Source organism: Lycorma delicatula, chromosome 10 (assembly GCF_047948215.1).
Source record: "Lycorma delicatula isolate Av1 chromosome 10, ASM4794821v1, whole genome shotgun sequence".
Lineage (NCBI taxonomy): Eukaryota > Metazoa > Arthropoda > Insecta > Hemiptera > Fulgoridae > Lycorma > Lycorma delicatula.
In genome coordinates, this window is record NC_134464.1 from 104,153,814 (window position 1) to 104,168,001 (window position 14,188).

At 26.6% G+C, this 14,188-nt stretch overlaps 1 protein-coding gene across 1 annotated transcript; it reads left to right on the forward strand.

Moving 5' to 3' along the window:
- Positions 1-1,118: 1,118 nt before the first annotated feature.
- LOC142330933 (cuticle protein 7-like) lies at positions 1,119-10,770 on the forward strand. Its single transcript, XM_075376399.1, has 3 exons — positions 1,119-1,133; positions 6,469-6,558; positions 10,561-10,770. The coding sequence occupies exons 1-3, from the start codon at positions 1,119-1,121 to the stop codon at positions 10,768-10,770; spliced, it is 315 nt and encodes a 104-aa protein (XP_075232514.1).
- Positions 10,771-14,188: the final 3,418 nt, after the last annotated feature.

The following is a 14,188-nucleotide window of genomic DNA, read 5'->3' on the forward strand; positions in this document are numbered from 1 at the left end:
AAATACACACGCGCGCACACATCCTTTTCGGAATTTCTCAACGCTTTAGCCGTATTATTTTATTACATAGAGAGTCATAAAACGTTAAGATTTGCAAAAAAAAAACCTTGACATATAAATCTAACTTGACCATACATTTCCTTCTATAATGAATTATATACCCGAGAAGGTAGAAATAAAATAATTTTTTGGGGCATTTAAACGACATAATTTTAATTTTACATAAATACTGATGAATCTTGTAGAAATGTTTTTTGCAAATTATTTCTAAAACCCCAAGAATCCGATTTTTTAAAATTTAAAAATATTTTTACATTAATAATAATAAAAAGAAAAGACGTTGATCAATTAATAAATCTAAGTGATTCTTAATAAAAACAATAAATTGCAATCTTATAGAGAAGAAAGCATATAACAATACAAACCGGTTAACAGAACGTAAATGCTTATTGTTTTTTTTTTTAATTTTTTCAACTATACATATCTTATTCATTATATTTAAATCGGTTCAATGATTTAATATTACATAATGTTATGTGAAATATTTAAAAAAAAAGGAAAAAAGGTATTAATAATAATACTAATAAAAATTAGGTTAAATATATGTAATAGAATGTTAATTTTTAGTGTAAGTAGAACGGAAGAAAACATTATTTTATTTACCAATACAGTTTACCAGTGAAAGAAAGAAAGAAAGAAGTCGGTTTTATTAAGAATTAGAAGGGAATTTTCAGTATTAACAAGCTTATTACATAAAAACAATACGCAACAAAACAAAAAAATAATAATAACTAACTCACTTATTTTACATTATATTGTAACTTATATCTAGCCTAAAGTAATTTTAATTGCTCTGACAATATTGAATAATAATAATAATATGTAGTAATAATATTTCAATATTAAAAATATCAATTACTTAAAGATAAAAAAAAAAAAATTAAAGTCAACTTTCTCCTAAATTTAACAATATGAATCGATGCAACATTTTACATTCTCTTTGACAAAGCATATATATAAAATAAATCGGACAATCGAGTCAGTCAACATTGTACACTCGCATCTTAGTGAGATCACAACAAGAACACTTTTTAATAAAAACCAATTTATCAATCGATATGAGGACTAACCAGGTATGTATTAGATACAATAATTACTTACTATTAGGATTAAATTACTGGAAAAAAGAAATAAATATTGGAACTGACTGACAGATTGATTCTTTACTAATATAAAGTCTCTCAAATAACTTGTTTTAATAATTTTCATAAAAAAAAAATATTTTAAATAGATAAAGTAATGAAAAATAATATTTAGCCTTTTAAAATTATTCAGAATAGAAAAAAAGTATTTTACATCCCAGAATAATGTTCCTGTATAAACACATAATTACAGTTGTTTCACCGTACTATATTAAACGTTTTTTTTTTTTTTTTTTAATAAAACTTGTACACTAAATTTTTATGGTTAATAATTTTCATAAATGTATAGATAAATAATCTAAAACGATCTTACTGAATTCCCTAATCATTTTTTTCCAATATATATCTATCTTTCCAATAAAACAGCATGGTGCGTTGGTTTGTTTGCTGTATGTGCTCACATTTTTACATTTTAATGAAGCGCTACAATCTAGCGGAAAAAACTGAACTAACAGCTGTATAATAAATTGTATTGTGTACTATAAACACTACGTTGTTTACATTAACATTTATTATTTTTTTTTACATTTTCTTAAAAAATAACTATTGTAAACATAACTTTTTTTAAATTTGATAAAAATAAAAATAAAGCACCAAGCTTTTTGATACTGTATATATATAAATGCATTAATCCTTTTACTTCATTATAATTCCGTCACCATGGCAACAGGTATATAATTAAGAAAAATTACTAATCTTTTATTCTTCAGTGAATATCTGTAAAATACTTAATATTCTCACAAACATGAGGATACGAACGCGTCGAAGGTCCAGGGAGCCTGGCTAGACGGTTGGGCGAGCGAAGCGAGACCTGACCGGCTAGTTGTTAATAGTATTATAGAATACCGAGGGAACAAGCTTACAATTTGGGAACTTCCAGATTAATTTCAACATCTGTTCAAATACTTTCTTGGCCGATCAAAAAACATCAATTTGTTTAAAAAAAAGTAGGCTTTAAAATATGTATATTTTCATTCATGGCTCAAATATTCAAAAAATAATTTTTCCATGTCCAGAGATGACAAAAATTACCAAAAATTATGCACTCACATACACATCCTTCAAAAATAGTTTATATCGGGTATTGAAAAACAGAATTTTTACCCAAAGCAAATTTTATTATAGATAATAAATACTTTTAAAAAAAAATCTAACCAAAAGTTATCATTAAAAAACTAATTAATACGAGTCAAATGTTTAAACCGTGTAAGTAGACTGATTTTTTTTACGTGATAGTATTGTCTCTGCCTTCCCGGAGATTCTTAGTTTGAATCCCTTTCGGGTATGGCAATGCTATAAAACTCGTTATCATCCATCATAATGATTATTATTAACGTCAGCGTGTTGGTACTATTTACAAATAAATATTTCGTACATAGTAACAACACGATTAAGATATCAATCAAAATTTGTTATAATTTTTAGCGAAAAGTGAATCTACTGAAAATGGCAATTTTAAAATAAAAAACAAAATTATTTTCGGATGAACTATAACATCTTCGTTGATATTCTCCGGTTAAATCTATATATATGGGGGGGTACACCCACTCGTGTAACAAATGCATAAAAATTGGTACCCAGGGTAGTGAGGCGATCGTATAGTAAAACTGAATTAAAATTCGTAAATTAATTTTTAGGCGCCAAGCGATCCTACAGTTTAGAAGAGGAACTACGTGCACAAATAAATACCTTTCAGTTTACTGCCACATGTAGATCTGCTACATAGAGACCGCTGGTAGTGTTTGGCTCAGGGAAGAAAAGGCCATGAAACTCGGAAAATATCAGATTCAGATCTTCACAATGACGTAATATGCTTAAACTCACAACGCGATCCTAGACATTAAACAGAGTTTTTTTTTTTTTTAATATAGTTTGCTTTTATTATACAATTTGGTTCGGCGGAACGTTACAAAAGTTTAAATTTAAAATTTCCGGCCTCCGTGGTGCGAGAGATAGCATATCGGCATTTCATCCGATCCGGAGGACCAGGGTTCGATTCTCGGTCAGGCATGACATTTTCACACGCTACAAAAATTGTCATTTATCTCATCCTCTAATTACCTAACGGTGGTCCCGGAGGTAAAAAAAATAAATAAATAAAAATAATACATAATTCTTATAGAAGCAGTTTACAAATACTTCATTTATAACTGCATTTTATAATATTCCAGTTTACAGTTCTGAGGATACAAGAACCTTCTAGTTGGAAAATTTTCATTTATATATATGTACAGAATATAAAATATTTACATTGTAGTTTTATCGTGTAAATGGGAATTTATTCCCGTTGTGATCACAGTTGTGTCCAGCAAGAAAAGAAATGCCCATGGACTGAATACATAACTGCGACAAAAACAAGGGGAAAATGGATCTTAGTGCTTGCTATAATAAAACATGAACTGTATTATAACAGTTTACATTATTTTTAAATAAATTTTTTTTTCTTATTGTTTTGAGTATACCAGGAACAATAACATTCCTGTCGATTGTAAAACAGTTTAATTTATTACACAAAATGTATAAGATTTGTTCAAGCTTAATTTTTACAGTAAACAGTTGTGATATTTAAATCAAACATATCTGTGATGAATATTTTACAAAATTTATTTTATTTCACACTTACTCACAAAATATACTTTCAAGGTTTATTCAAATCCTGTAAGTTTAAAAAATATTTTTAATTGAAAGAAATTGGTACAGATACTACTATTATAACTGCATAATACTATGTAAAAATATAAATAAATTTTCATTATAACAAATAGAAAATATTAGAAAACTCTCACATATGAATCAGAGGAATAAAAAATTTATCCCCAAAATTTATAATTTTGGTACTGAAATAATTTAATTATGTTGAAAATATCAAAAAACCATTAGAAAAATCTTCCTTAAATAAAAATATTTAAATGAAACCAAACCCTTTCACTATAGAGATGAAAAATTAGCAATTATTTCTCTCCAAAAATAAACTTGAAATAATTGTATATCTGAAAACATAGAATCTGTAAGGCGTTTGTTTAATGCATATAATGAAAATTTGTACAAAATTTTCACTAATTATCTTGATTTCATGCAGTAACAAGTATTTCTTAACAGATATTTCATGTCATAACATGCTTCTATAACTTCCTAAAGAAAATCGGGTTAGCAAGCTGGGGTTGGGCAAACAAATATAATACTGAAATATTATTCATAATAATTATTCAAAACTTATTACAGATTACTATGAAAAAAGTGTACAGTTCAGTATTTTTTCCTTAATGTAAGGGATAAAATACTTTGCCATAAGAAATGTATATATATATATATATATATATATATATATATATATATACCTTTTTACAACTATTAAGGAAATCTTCAGGTAGACAAAAAAAAAAGTTGTTTCATGAATAAAACTTGAGCTATTCATGAATGAACTTGTGAAATGTTATTCATTTCCAAATTTTACAGCAAAAAAAAAAGTGTTTATATTCTTTGTTTGTTGTTCTAAAATAATTCCTATATTACCAGAACAGAGTTGAAAACCAGTAAGTGTAATATTTGTTTTCTCCAACCAGTTTTCCAGCTATTGCCAAACGTCTAGGCAAGTGTGTGTGTGTGTGTGTGTGTGTGTGTGTGTATACACAAATGCAGTTACAACTATCATTTACATTCATACATACATACCATCCTCACTCATCCTCTGAAGTAATACCTTACGACGGTTCCAGAGGCTAAACAGAAACAAAAGAAAGAGAGAGTTACCGCTATCGGCTTGCCAGGCATGATTTAAATTTACCCGTATACATGTAGTCTTGAACAGACTTAGATTGACCACTTCTGAGATGTGTGGTTAATTGAAACCCAACTATCAATGAACACCAGTGTCTAGCATTCCACAGTCTAGCATTCAAATCCTTATAAAAGTAACTAATGACTTTACTGTAAAAGTCTAACATCGTTTATTACACTAAGTGTAACAATACATGACACAAAACCAAAAACAAGATGATGATCGGCATTAAAGAAAGTTCTTTTTAAATTTTCTTCTCTATAATTTGTTATTTTGCCAGTAGTAGTAACCGAATTGCTACAATACACCAGTAATAATATGTTGATGTTATACTGTACCGGTTTGCAAAGATGGCAAAACATTTTGCTAATGCCAAAAATAATCTTACTTTATTAGTAACACTATTTCCTAGGATACTGAACTTAATTACCTAATGCCTGTCGAGCAGATATCCCCAATATATCCCTACGGTCAATTCTTCAATATATTTTTCAAATTTATTTATCTATATTAAAAGATATAGAAAATTAATATTTACAGAGTAATATGCTCAAAGTATTTAACTCAGCAAATGAGGTCTAATAGCCAATATTTGTAGTGGCCATTATTTAGAAACAGGGAATTTTATGAAGAATCATTACAATATACGGTTTTACCTAATAGAAAGGAAACATAATGAAAATTTTTATAAAAACTGGACAATTCATTTGACTGCAAGCGCATCGCTGGCACCACAGACAAAACGCTAAATTGAAATAGGTGCTCTTTGCTTTGGTTCAACCACAGATTCACAAACAGTTAATAAAAAATTTTATTGTTCAAATTCAGTTCACCATTGTTCAAATCTACTTAATATTCTTTTTCCTTAATAGATTTAAAAATTCAAAAACATTTTTTTATTTTAATAAAATAAAGATAAAGTAATACTACATAACACTTAATGACAAAGTAAAATTCTTTACAAATTTTATAATTTTTTAAGAAGTTGTTACAATAAGATAGTAAATGATAAAAAATAAATTTAAAAAAAATGCATTACATTTGACTTTTTATAATCATAAATCTCCAGCTATTAACAAACACCAGTTAATAATTTAAAGTTAGTTTCATAATAATTATGAAGGACAAGGTACAGTCTCAAAAATATAATGACTCATACAAAATTTTACAAATAAAAAACACTTTATTTATTACTTTAGATAAAACAACAAGAAAAATATTAATTACTATTATTATTTTTTATTAATTCACCACCTTGATGCGAGAATATGTAAGGAATGGAAATTTTTTTAGATTATGAAAAATGACATGCTTGACTGGGATTCAAACAAGGGATCTTCCAGATAAAACACTACCATTTCACCATAAGTATACTGTATATGTAAATTAGTCCATTAATTTTAATAAAAAAATGTTACTTTTATGGATTAAATTAAATTCATTCATCTACATATTTGAAAATGTTATTAATATTATATTTTGTTTTAGGTATCCATAATCGTAGTATGCTTTGTTATCATTGCTACTGTAAGTGCTCAAGTAGGCCATCATGGATACGGTCATCATGAAGATCATCATGTAAGATTTATTTTATTTTTATTACATTTACTTAATTAAAATCACGACGAATTTAACTTATGTTTTATACACAAAAAAAATATAAACAACATAATGTGACTGCTGCTAGAACCACTAGTTACATTAAATCATTTTATTTCACCATTAATGACTGACAAAAAAAAAACTAATTTTAAAGTAGTAAAAACATAATTAACTACAAATTCTTTTTAACAATCTCCGAACCGAAATTTAACAAATAAATGTATAAAACTACCTATTAAAAAAAATTTAATTAAGTCCGCTTACAATTATATATATATATATATATATATATTAAAATTGATACTACCCATAGTAACCCAACATTTTTATGAACAATTTGAATGATTTAATATAAAATATTTGGTGGCATCTAATAATTTGCAAAGATGGTAAGAGGGGCATAACCAACCTGCTAGTGGGAGGTTCAATGTATACATAAGAGATGATTAGCTGATATTAAGTTTTTTCTGTGACTGTAGGTATTACATTCTAAATACATATCTATAAGTTATATTACTTTTTAAAAGCATTTTAATGTCCAAGATACCATTTTAATTAATGTCATTCTCATAGAAGTGTATTTAACATCTGTGTCTACACAAAAATCAACTATCAAAATGTAAAACAACAAAACTTAACACAGGGCAGTTTAATGAAGGTTGGAAATATTAATTTAAAGAAAAAAACCAAGGAAAGATAAACTGTTTCTGGTTATTTTAAAAGTAAATATTTGACATTTCTTTATACTTTATATTTTAAGAAATATAAGTAAAAGAATTAAAAAAGAGAAAATTATAAATAAACGTTTTTTATTAAAAAAAATAGGCAATTTTAGGGAATGTTTCAAAATAATTGTTAAACTTATGAATTTTTATTTACATATAAACCAGTTATACTTACTATTAATTTTTTTTTTTATATTAAGTTATGACAAAATAACTACAATATTTTGTTTAAATCATGAGTTAGTCTTTAACTGACGACATGTTACCATTTTAGCAGCTTAAGTATTAAATTGTAAAGCCAGCTATTTTTACACAGGCTAAACAGGAAAAAAAGAAGCTATTTTTACACGGACTTGAATACTAGATCGTGGATACCAGTGTTCTTTGGTGGTTGGGTTTCAATTAACCACACATCTCAGCTATGGTCGAACTGAGAATGTACAAGACTACACACTTCATTCACACTCATACATGTCATCCTCTGAAGTATTATCTAAACGGTAGTTACCGGAGGCTAAACAGGAAAAAGAAAGTATTAAATTGTATAACATAAAAATGTAAGAACAAATAATTAAACAGACTGATGAATGGAATAATCAATCATACAATGACATGTAATCCTACAGATGTAACGATTTATTCAAAAGTAAGGTAGCAAAAAAAAAAAATTCTGATAAGTATTAAGTTAAATCAAAAGAGCAGTTTCATAAAGTATGTAAAAATTTGATAATAAAAGCCAAAAACATCCAAGTATGAAGTTCAGGGTAAAGTATGATAAAGGTTAAAAGCCAACACAGGAGTTATTACTGTATCATAGTTAAATTAAATAAATGTTGGTAATGGTATACAGACAAATACATATGTTTGTAGTTCCACATACTTTTAAAACATGTTGAGCATTATATAATGCAACTCAGTTCAGAGAATTTTGTTATTCCATTCAGTTACACAAAAATGCTTTCTTCAGTTGCAAATCCTTTTTTATATGTCCCAAACGGCCCATAAAAGTTACAATTCGTAAAGTTAACCAAATTTAAATTGTACAATAAATTCTAAAATCCTTATAATAAATTAAAAATAATTAATCAGGTACTTAAGTGCACAGAAAATATCTAAGTACCTTTTTGATTGTTTTGTCAAGAAACAACAATATATCATTTACAAAAGTAAAACAATATACTTTTAGAAGATTTTTACTGCATTATGAAAACCTGTAGATAAAAGTATCATCTTAATTTCAAACTGAAAATGCAGTTTTCTCTACTAGCAAGCTTTAATTAAAATAGATACAAATTTCTGTACTTTCACTTATATCGCAGAGCTTTTTTAATCTTTAAACGTGCATAAATATAGCTAACAAAGTACGGAATGAAAAAGTTACAATGAGTAATTTTATTCAAGAATAATCTATTTTTGTATAACATTTTGACAAAATCAAATTTGAATGTTTAAAAACAGTAAATTTTATGTGATGCCACTACAAAAAAAACTGCATTATAATTCACAAAATATCTAATAGAAGTTCATGGCAATATATTTTTGGAATAGTCGAATTACTCTTTAAAATATATATTTTTGTTTAAAAAACCAACTGTCACAAAGTACCACTGAACATTTCTAACATAAAAATTATAATTATTATACTGTTTAAAATTATTATTATACTGCCTAACCTAAAATGAATGTTTGTTAAAACAATAATATCGCATGATTAAGAAAATATTATAAAATTCGTAAAATAATGATGCTTAATAAATATTAAAGATTTACATAAAAAAACTAATTTACTTACGTGCCTAACAAAAGAGTACAATTCTCTGGAGCTGCAAAACTAAGTTATAATAAATGGCAGAATTGTGTTTCAATAATAAAAATAAAAAGTACTCTACTAACTACAATTGTAATTCAATTTTCTCACAAACATAAATGCATATTGTAATTAAATAACAGTCGAACCACAAATAATCATTTACACCACAGCTAACCTTACATGCGTAATTCGAAACCAAAGAAAGCGCAAATCGAAACGAGTTATAGACTGCGCCGACTAGATCCCCAGAAACAGTACGATTAATTTTGAAACTAATAGTGGGCAATTTGCTGTTATAAAGCTGTATTTGTACAATGTTAGAATAGTTTCATATATGGTAATTTAGTATTTTCTACAATGGTAAATGCCATATATTTATATTTTTATATTTATATATATATATATATATATATATATATATATATATATATATATATATATATATATATATATATATATATAGCCTTCTTGTTTTTTATAGCCTATTATTTTTTAGCCTTCTTTGCTAATCGGAAACACGACGTACATATACAGTAGTTTAAATAATTTGAATTTAATTTAAAACGTAGCTGCATATAACTAAACATCAGAGTTTACTTTCTTTCGTAATTTAAATATTGCAGTTTTTATTCATCACTATTATGGATATAAGTCAAAAGATATTAACTCTTGATAGTTTGTATATCTTTTCGATAATAAATCACGTTTTCCGTAGATATTTTTTTCTTTCAACTTCTGTTTATCTTTAATTTTTTTTCTCTCAACTGTAGCTTCAATATATGACCGAACTATATAACCTTTCTATTTAAACTGCATGAAGTAATATTTCACCCATTTCTATTATACCTTCTTCTTCCTTCTCTTACATCAATTTTATCAAATGTTGTTCAAATATTTTGTTCATATATTGATACATCCAATCTTTTGTTTTCATTCTTCCTATTAATTTATTTTACTTTCTTTTCAACAAAGCAATAAGGTACAAACACAGTGTTATACAAGAGAGTCATTTTACAGTTTAATTACTCAGGAACAGTTTCTTAATGATAAATGATAAAAACACATGGTTTACCATATTCTTTCATTTTAGGTTTGTCCATCTCAGATTTTTTATTGTAGTTTTCAAATATTTCTACTATTTAGTTCAGTTAATTCTTCCTTTATTAGAAGATACATTAACATTTCCTTGGCTTACTATTCTTGTAACTTCGGATTTCAAATTATGCTAATTTTTACAAGCATATCACTCGGTTCTATTTCCTAACTTTATTTTTATTAATTGAATACATAAACAAACTACACCCTTTCATAGTCTAATGATGTGATGTATTGCACCCTTCATTAGTTTACGAGTTACTTTTTTTTGTAATTGTTTATTTTTAAAACATTGTTCTTATTAATTTAACACCATTAAATATTAATAATATATTTTATTATTTACAGGAGCCTGCTCATTATATGTTTGAATATAAAGTTCATGACCCACATACACATGATGTTAAATCACAACATGAGACTCGCGATGGTGATGCAGTGAAAGGATATTACAGCTTAGTTGAACCAGATGGTAGTGTAAGACATGTTCATTACACCGCTGACAAACATTCAGGATTTCATGCTGTTGTACAAAAATCAGGACATGGAGGTCATTAAAAAAAGTATTATTATACAATGCCAAATTATAAACATTTATTTATTTTTATATATCAAAATAGTTAAATAAAATAATAATAATTTATTCTGTGTTTTTATCTCATTTCTAATGTTCTTAAAATTGATATCCATACTTTTTCATCAAACTAATTTAATTATTTGTTAATGCAGGGAATAACAAACCGTCACTCAATAATAGTGGTATAACCTTTTTTACAATATGATATGTATGTTATATCCATAGTCATAACCATAGTGGTTGTAGGCAACCTGTCACAAATCACTACTGACAGTGACATTCATTTTCAAAAATAATAAGCATTCCGTGTCTTGATTGGCATAAATAACAATATTTTAGTATTGTGCAGATCTAAACAGCAAAATTAGGAAAATCCATTTAATTTATACTATGTAAAGCTTCTTACAGCTACTTAGTGCTATCTTATTACCTAAACAGATATCACTTTTTAATTAGAATATTCATATAGAATGATTGTAAAATGTCATTCCAAGACATAGAACATGAGTTGTTACCGTAAGAGAACTGTTCTCACTTTCTTGCTCTTCTTATTATTAATTAATGATGCTTCGCTAAATCAGAAACCGATTATTGTTACCTAATGTGTCATGTTATCACTGCACCTACATCCAGAGACATTTACTGTACATAAGATGATTAGAAAATTTTATTTTAATCCAGAAAATTATTTACTAAATAGATTGTGATCAATTAACTTTAAATATGAGTAATTGTATTATCTTCTCAGGTAAACAAATTTCTAATTTCAGAACAATATTTCTTTCATTTGTATTATTATTAATGCAGATTTGTGGGTATCTTTTAAGATATGGAAGAAATTCAAAATAGATTCTTTTAACATTAAATTCTTATGGGACCAAAAGAATTGATTCATCAGAATCATTCATTTCAAAATTAATCCTTGCTGTTTCACTTTGAAGCATCCTATGAAAATAAATGATTTATATCATTACTAAATATTATCAGTATTAAATATTTATTATGCCTGGAGAAGGACTAAATCCAAAAAAAAACAACTGAGCATTTTAAAAATCATTTTATTTATCATACAACGTTAACACATTTATCACCTTTGAAATAGTACCCTCTTGTGGTCAATGTCCAGTATCAGAATCTGTTCACATTTACAATGCTTTCTGGTACAATTTTCATGGAATAGATTGTAGATCCTGTAGTGAAATTTCTTTAAGATTAAATTGGATTATTTGAGGGTGATTTTCTCATCTTCAATACAGAAAGAAGCCTGTAAATGAGAAATCAGCTGAATAAAATTGCAGGGACACTACAGTTGGGTATGGGTTATGCTTCACCAAACTCTCAATTAAGTACCGCTGAGAGTACTGCTTTCGTTTGTCCAAGATTCAGGCATCTTCTTTCTCAGACCATCCCTCAAATGCACATTACTTCTAAATAAAATTTTATATTTGTGTTAATATCATGTAGTATGTACTCTTAAGAACACCAATCCAAACTAAAAAGACGAATATCATGTTCATTTTAAGTGAAGTATGTGAAAAGCCGACTTCAGTCATTCTGTTTATCGAGTACACTCTTCCCTGAATAATAAAAAGAATAAAAACAGCAATACAGATTCAAACAACAAAAAATATAAGACCACTTATCAATTATAAAAAAATAAAAAATAAACCTAAAAAGCTTTTATTTCAAGAGTTTTGTTCCTTTACTGAGAAATTTCATATATTTATTTATTGTATATCACTTTTATCAGTTATTCTTTAAACTTTTTTTTAAGAAATTAATTTTGTAGCGTGAAAAAAATACCACAACAGAGAATTTGAAACTCAAAACCTTCTACATGAAAGGTAGAGATGCTAGTACTCCCTACATAGACATGCACAGAGAAATTCAAAGAGATGCTAGTTCTCACTCCATATATTCCCATTTGAAGTATAATCTATTATGTTATTTTCCTTCAAAATGAATCTGTTTTTCAGAATGAGTTTTCAGGATACAAGAATTAGCTGACAAGTTGTTCAGACATTTGAATGCTGTAAACGGACATTAAATAAATTAAAAACTCTAGCATTTCCATTCATTTATATTTATGAATATGTTATCTTTTTTGAAGAAAGAAAAAGTATTAATTTATTCCTAAAAAATACAGATTCTTTTACTTATCTATCTAATTTTTTTTAGTATTTGACAGCATTTTGTTAAGTATAAAATCAGCTGCACTATTAATGCAGTCATTATTCATTGTTTTATAGTTTAATTTGAAAGTTTAAAACAAAGAATGACTAAGAAAATCAGTTAATGAACTTTTCATTTATTGAATTTATAAGTATCCAACTTTGACTTGGTTCAATCAGTTATGGAAAACTCTACTCTATTACCGTAATAATAGATATAATATATAATACATCTAACTTTTTTTAGCTTATGAGTAATGCATTGTTTCAAAATAAATAAAAAATTATGAAGAAATGGCAACAAAAAACTTACAAGATCTTAAATAAACTGTTCATTGGTAATATCAATGCTATATATTTATTTTTAGAGATAAAATAAAAATTTGTACCATTCATGAACAAAGAGTCAGCAGATGTGAAAATTATCAAACTCCTAAATTATTGAATGGATGATAATTTAGGACATAAATCATTTTAATTTTAGGAGTTTGATAAATAGTTATAGTTGATTTCACTCTAACCATTTGTTTTACATTGGATTGCAGATCATGGGCATCTGCCGGTTTCCACATCATTATTCCTTGAAACCTTTCTTCACCACTGTTTTCTTTTATCAGTTATTCTTTTACACAATTCACCAATGATTTTCTTAATCTTCTTCCTACTAAGTTTAAATTAAAAATGTCTTTTCCTAATCTTCCTTAATGAATAAATGTAATAGTAAAAAATTATTTGTGATAACTTTCGAATAGTAACCTAACTTCCATACATTGCATAAAAATACTATAAAAGTGAAGTGGGGATTGTTGTAACTTTGTGAGGTTGTCTGTTGTTATTGCTTGATACCATCAACATCAACACTCTGAACTTAAATTTTAAGTCTTTTATTTATTAATTTTCATTCTACAAAGCTGCTCTGATTAAGGTTTTGCGTACTTTTCTCAGTCCTATCAATTAAAATTCCTAGAGGAAGTTCACATTTTATTCATGGTATACCACACTATCAGTTCTTGATGTGGTCTAGTGCATAATTTAATAAAGATCTGAATTGAAAAATTTTAGTAATGTTTTCTGTCATTCATTTGAAATAAATATTATAAAATAGAATTATTATTAAAAAACAAAAAAACCCAACTAGTAATTGTACATATCTATCATGAATACCACTGACACACAAAAAAAAATTTTAATGTTTCTCTTTGATACCATTTCTTGAATTGCATTTTAG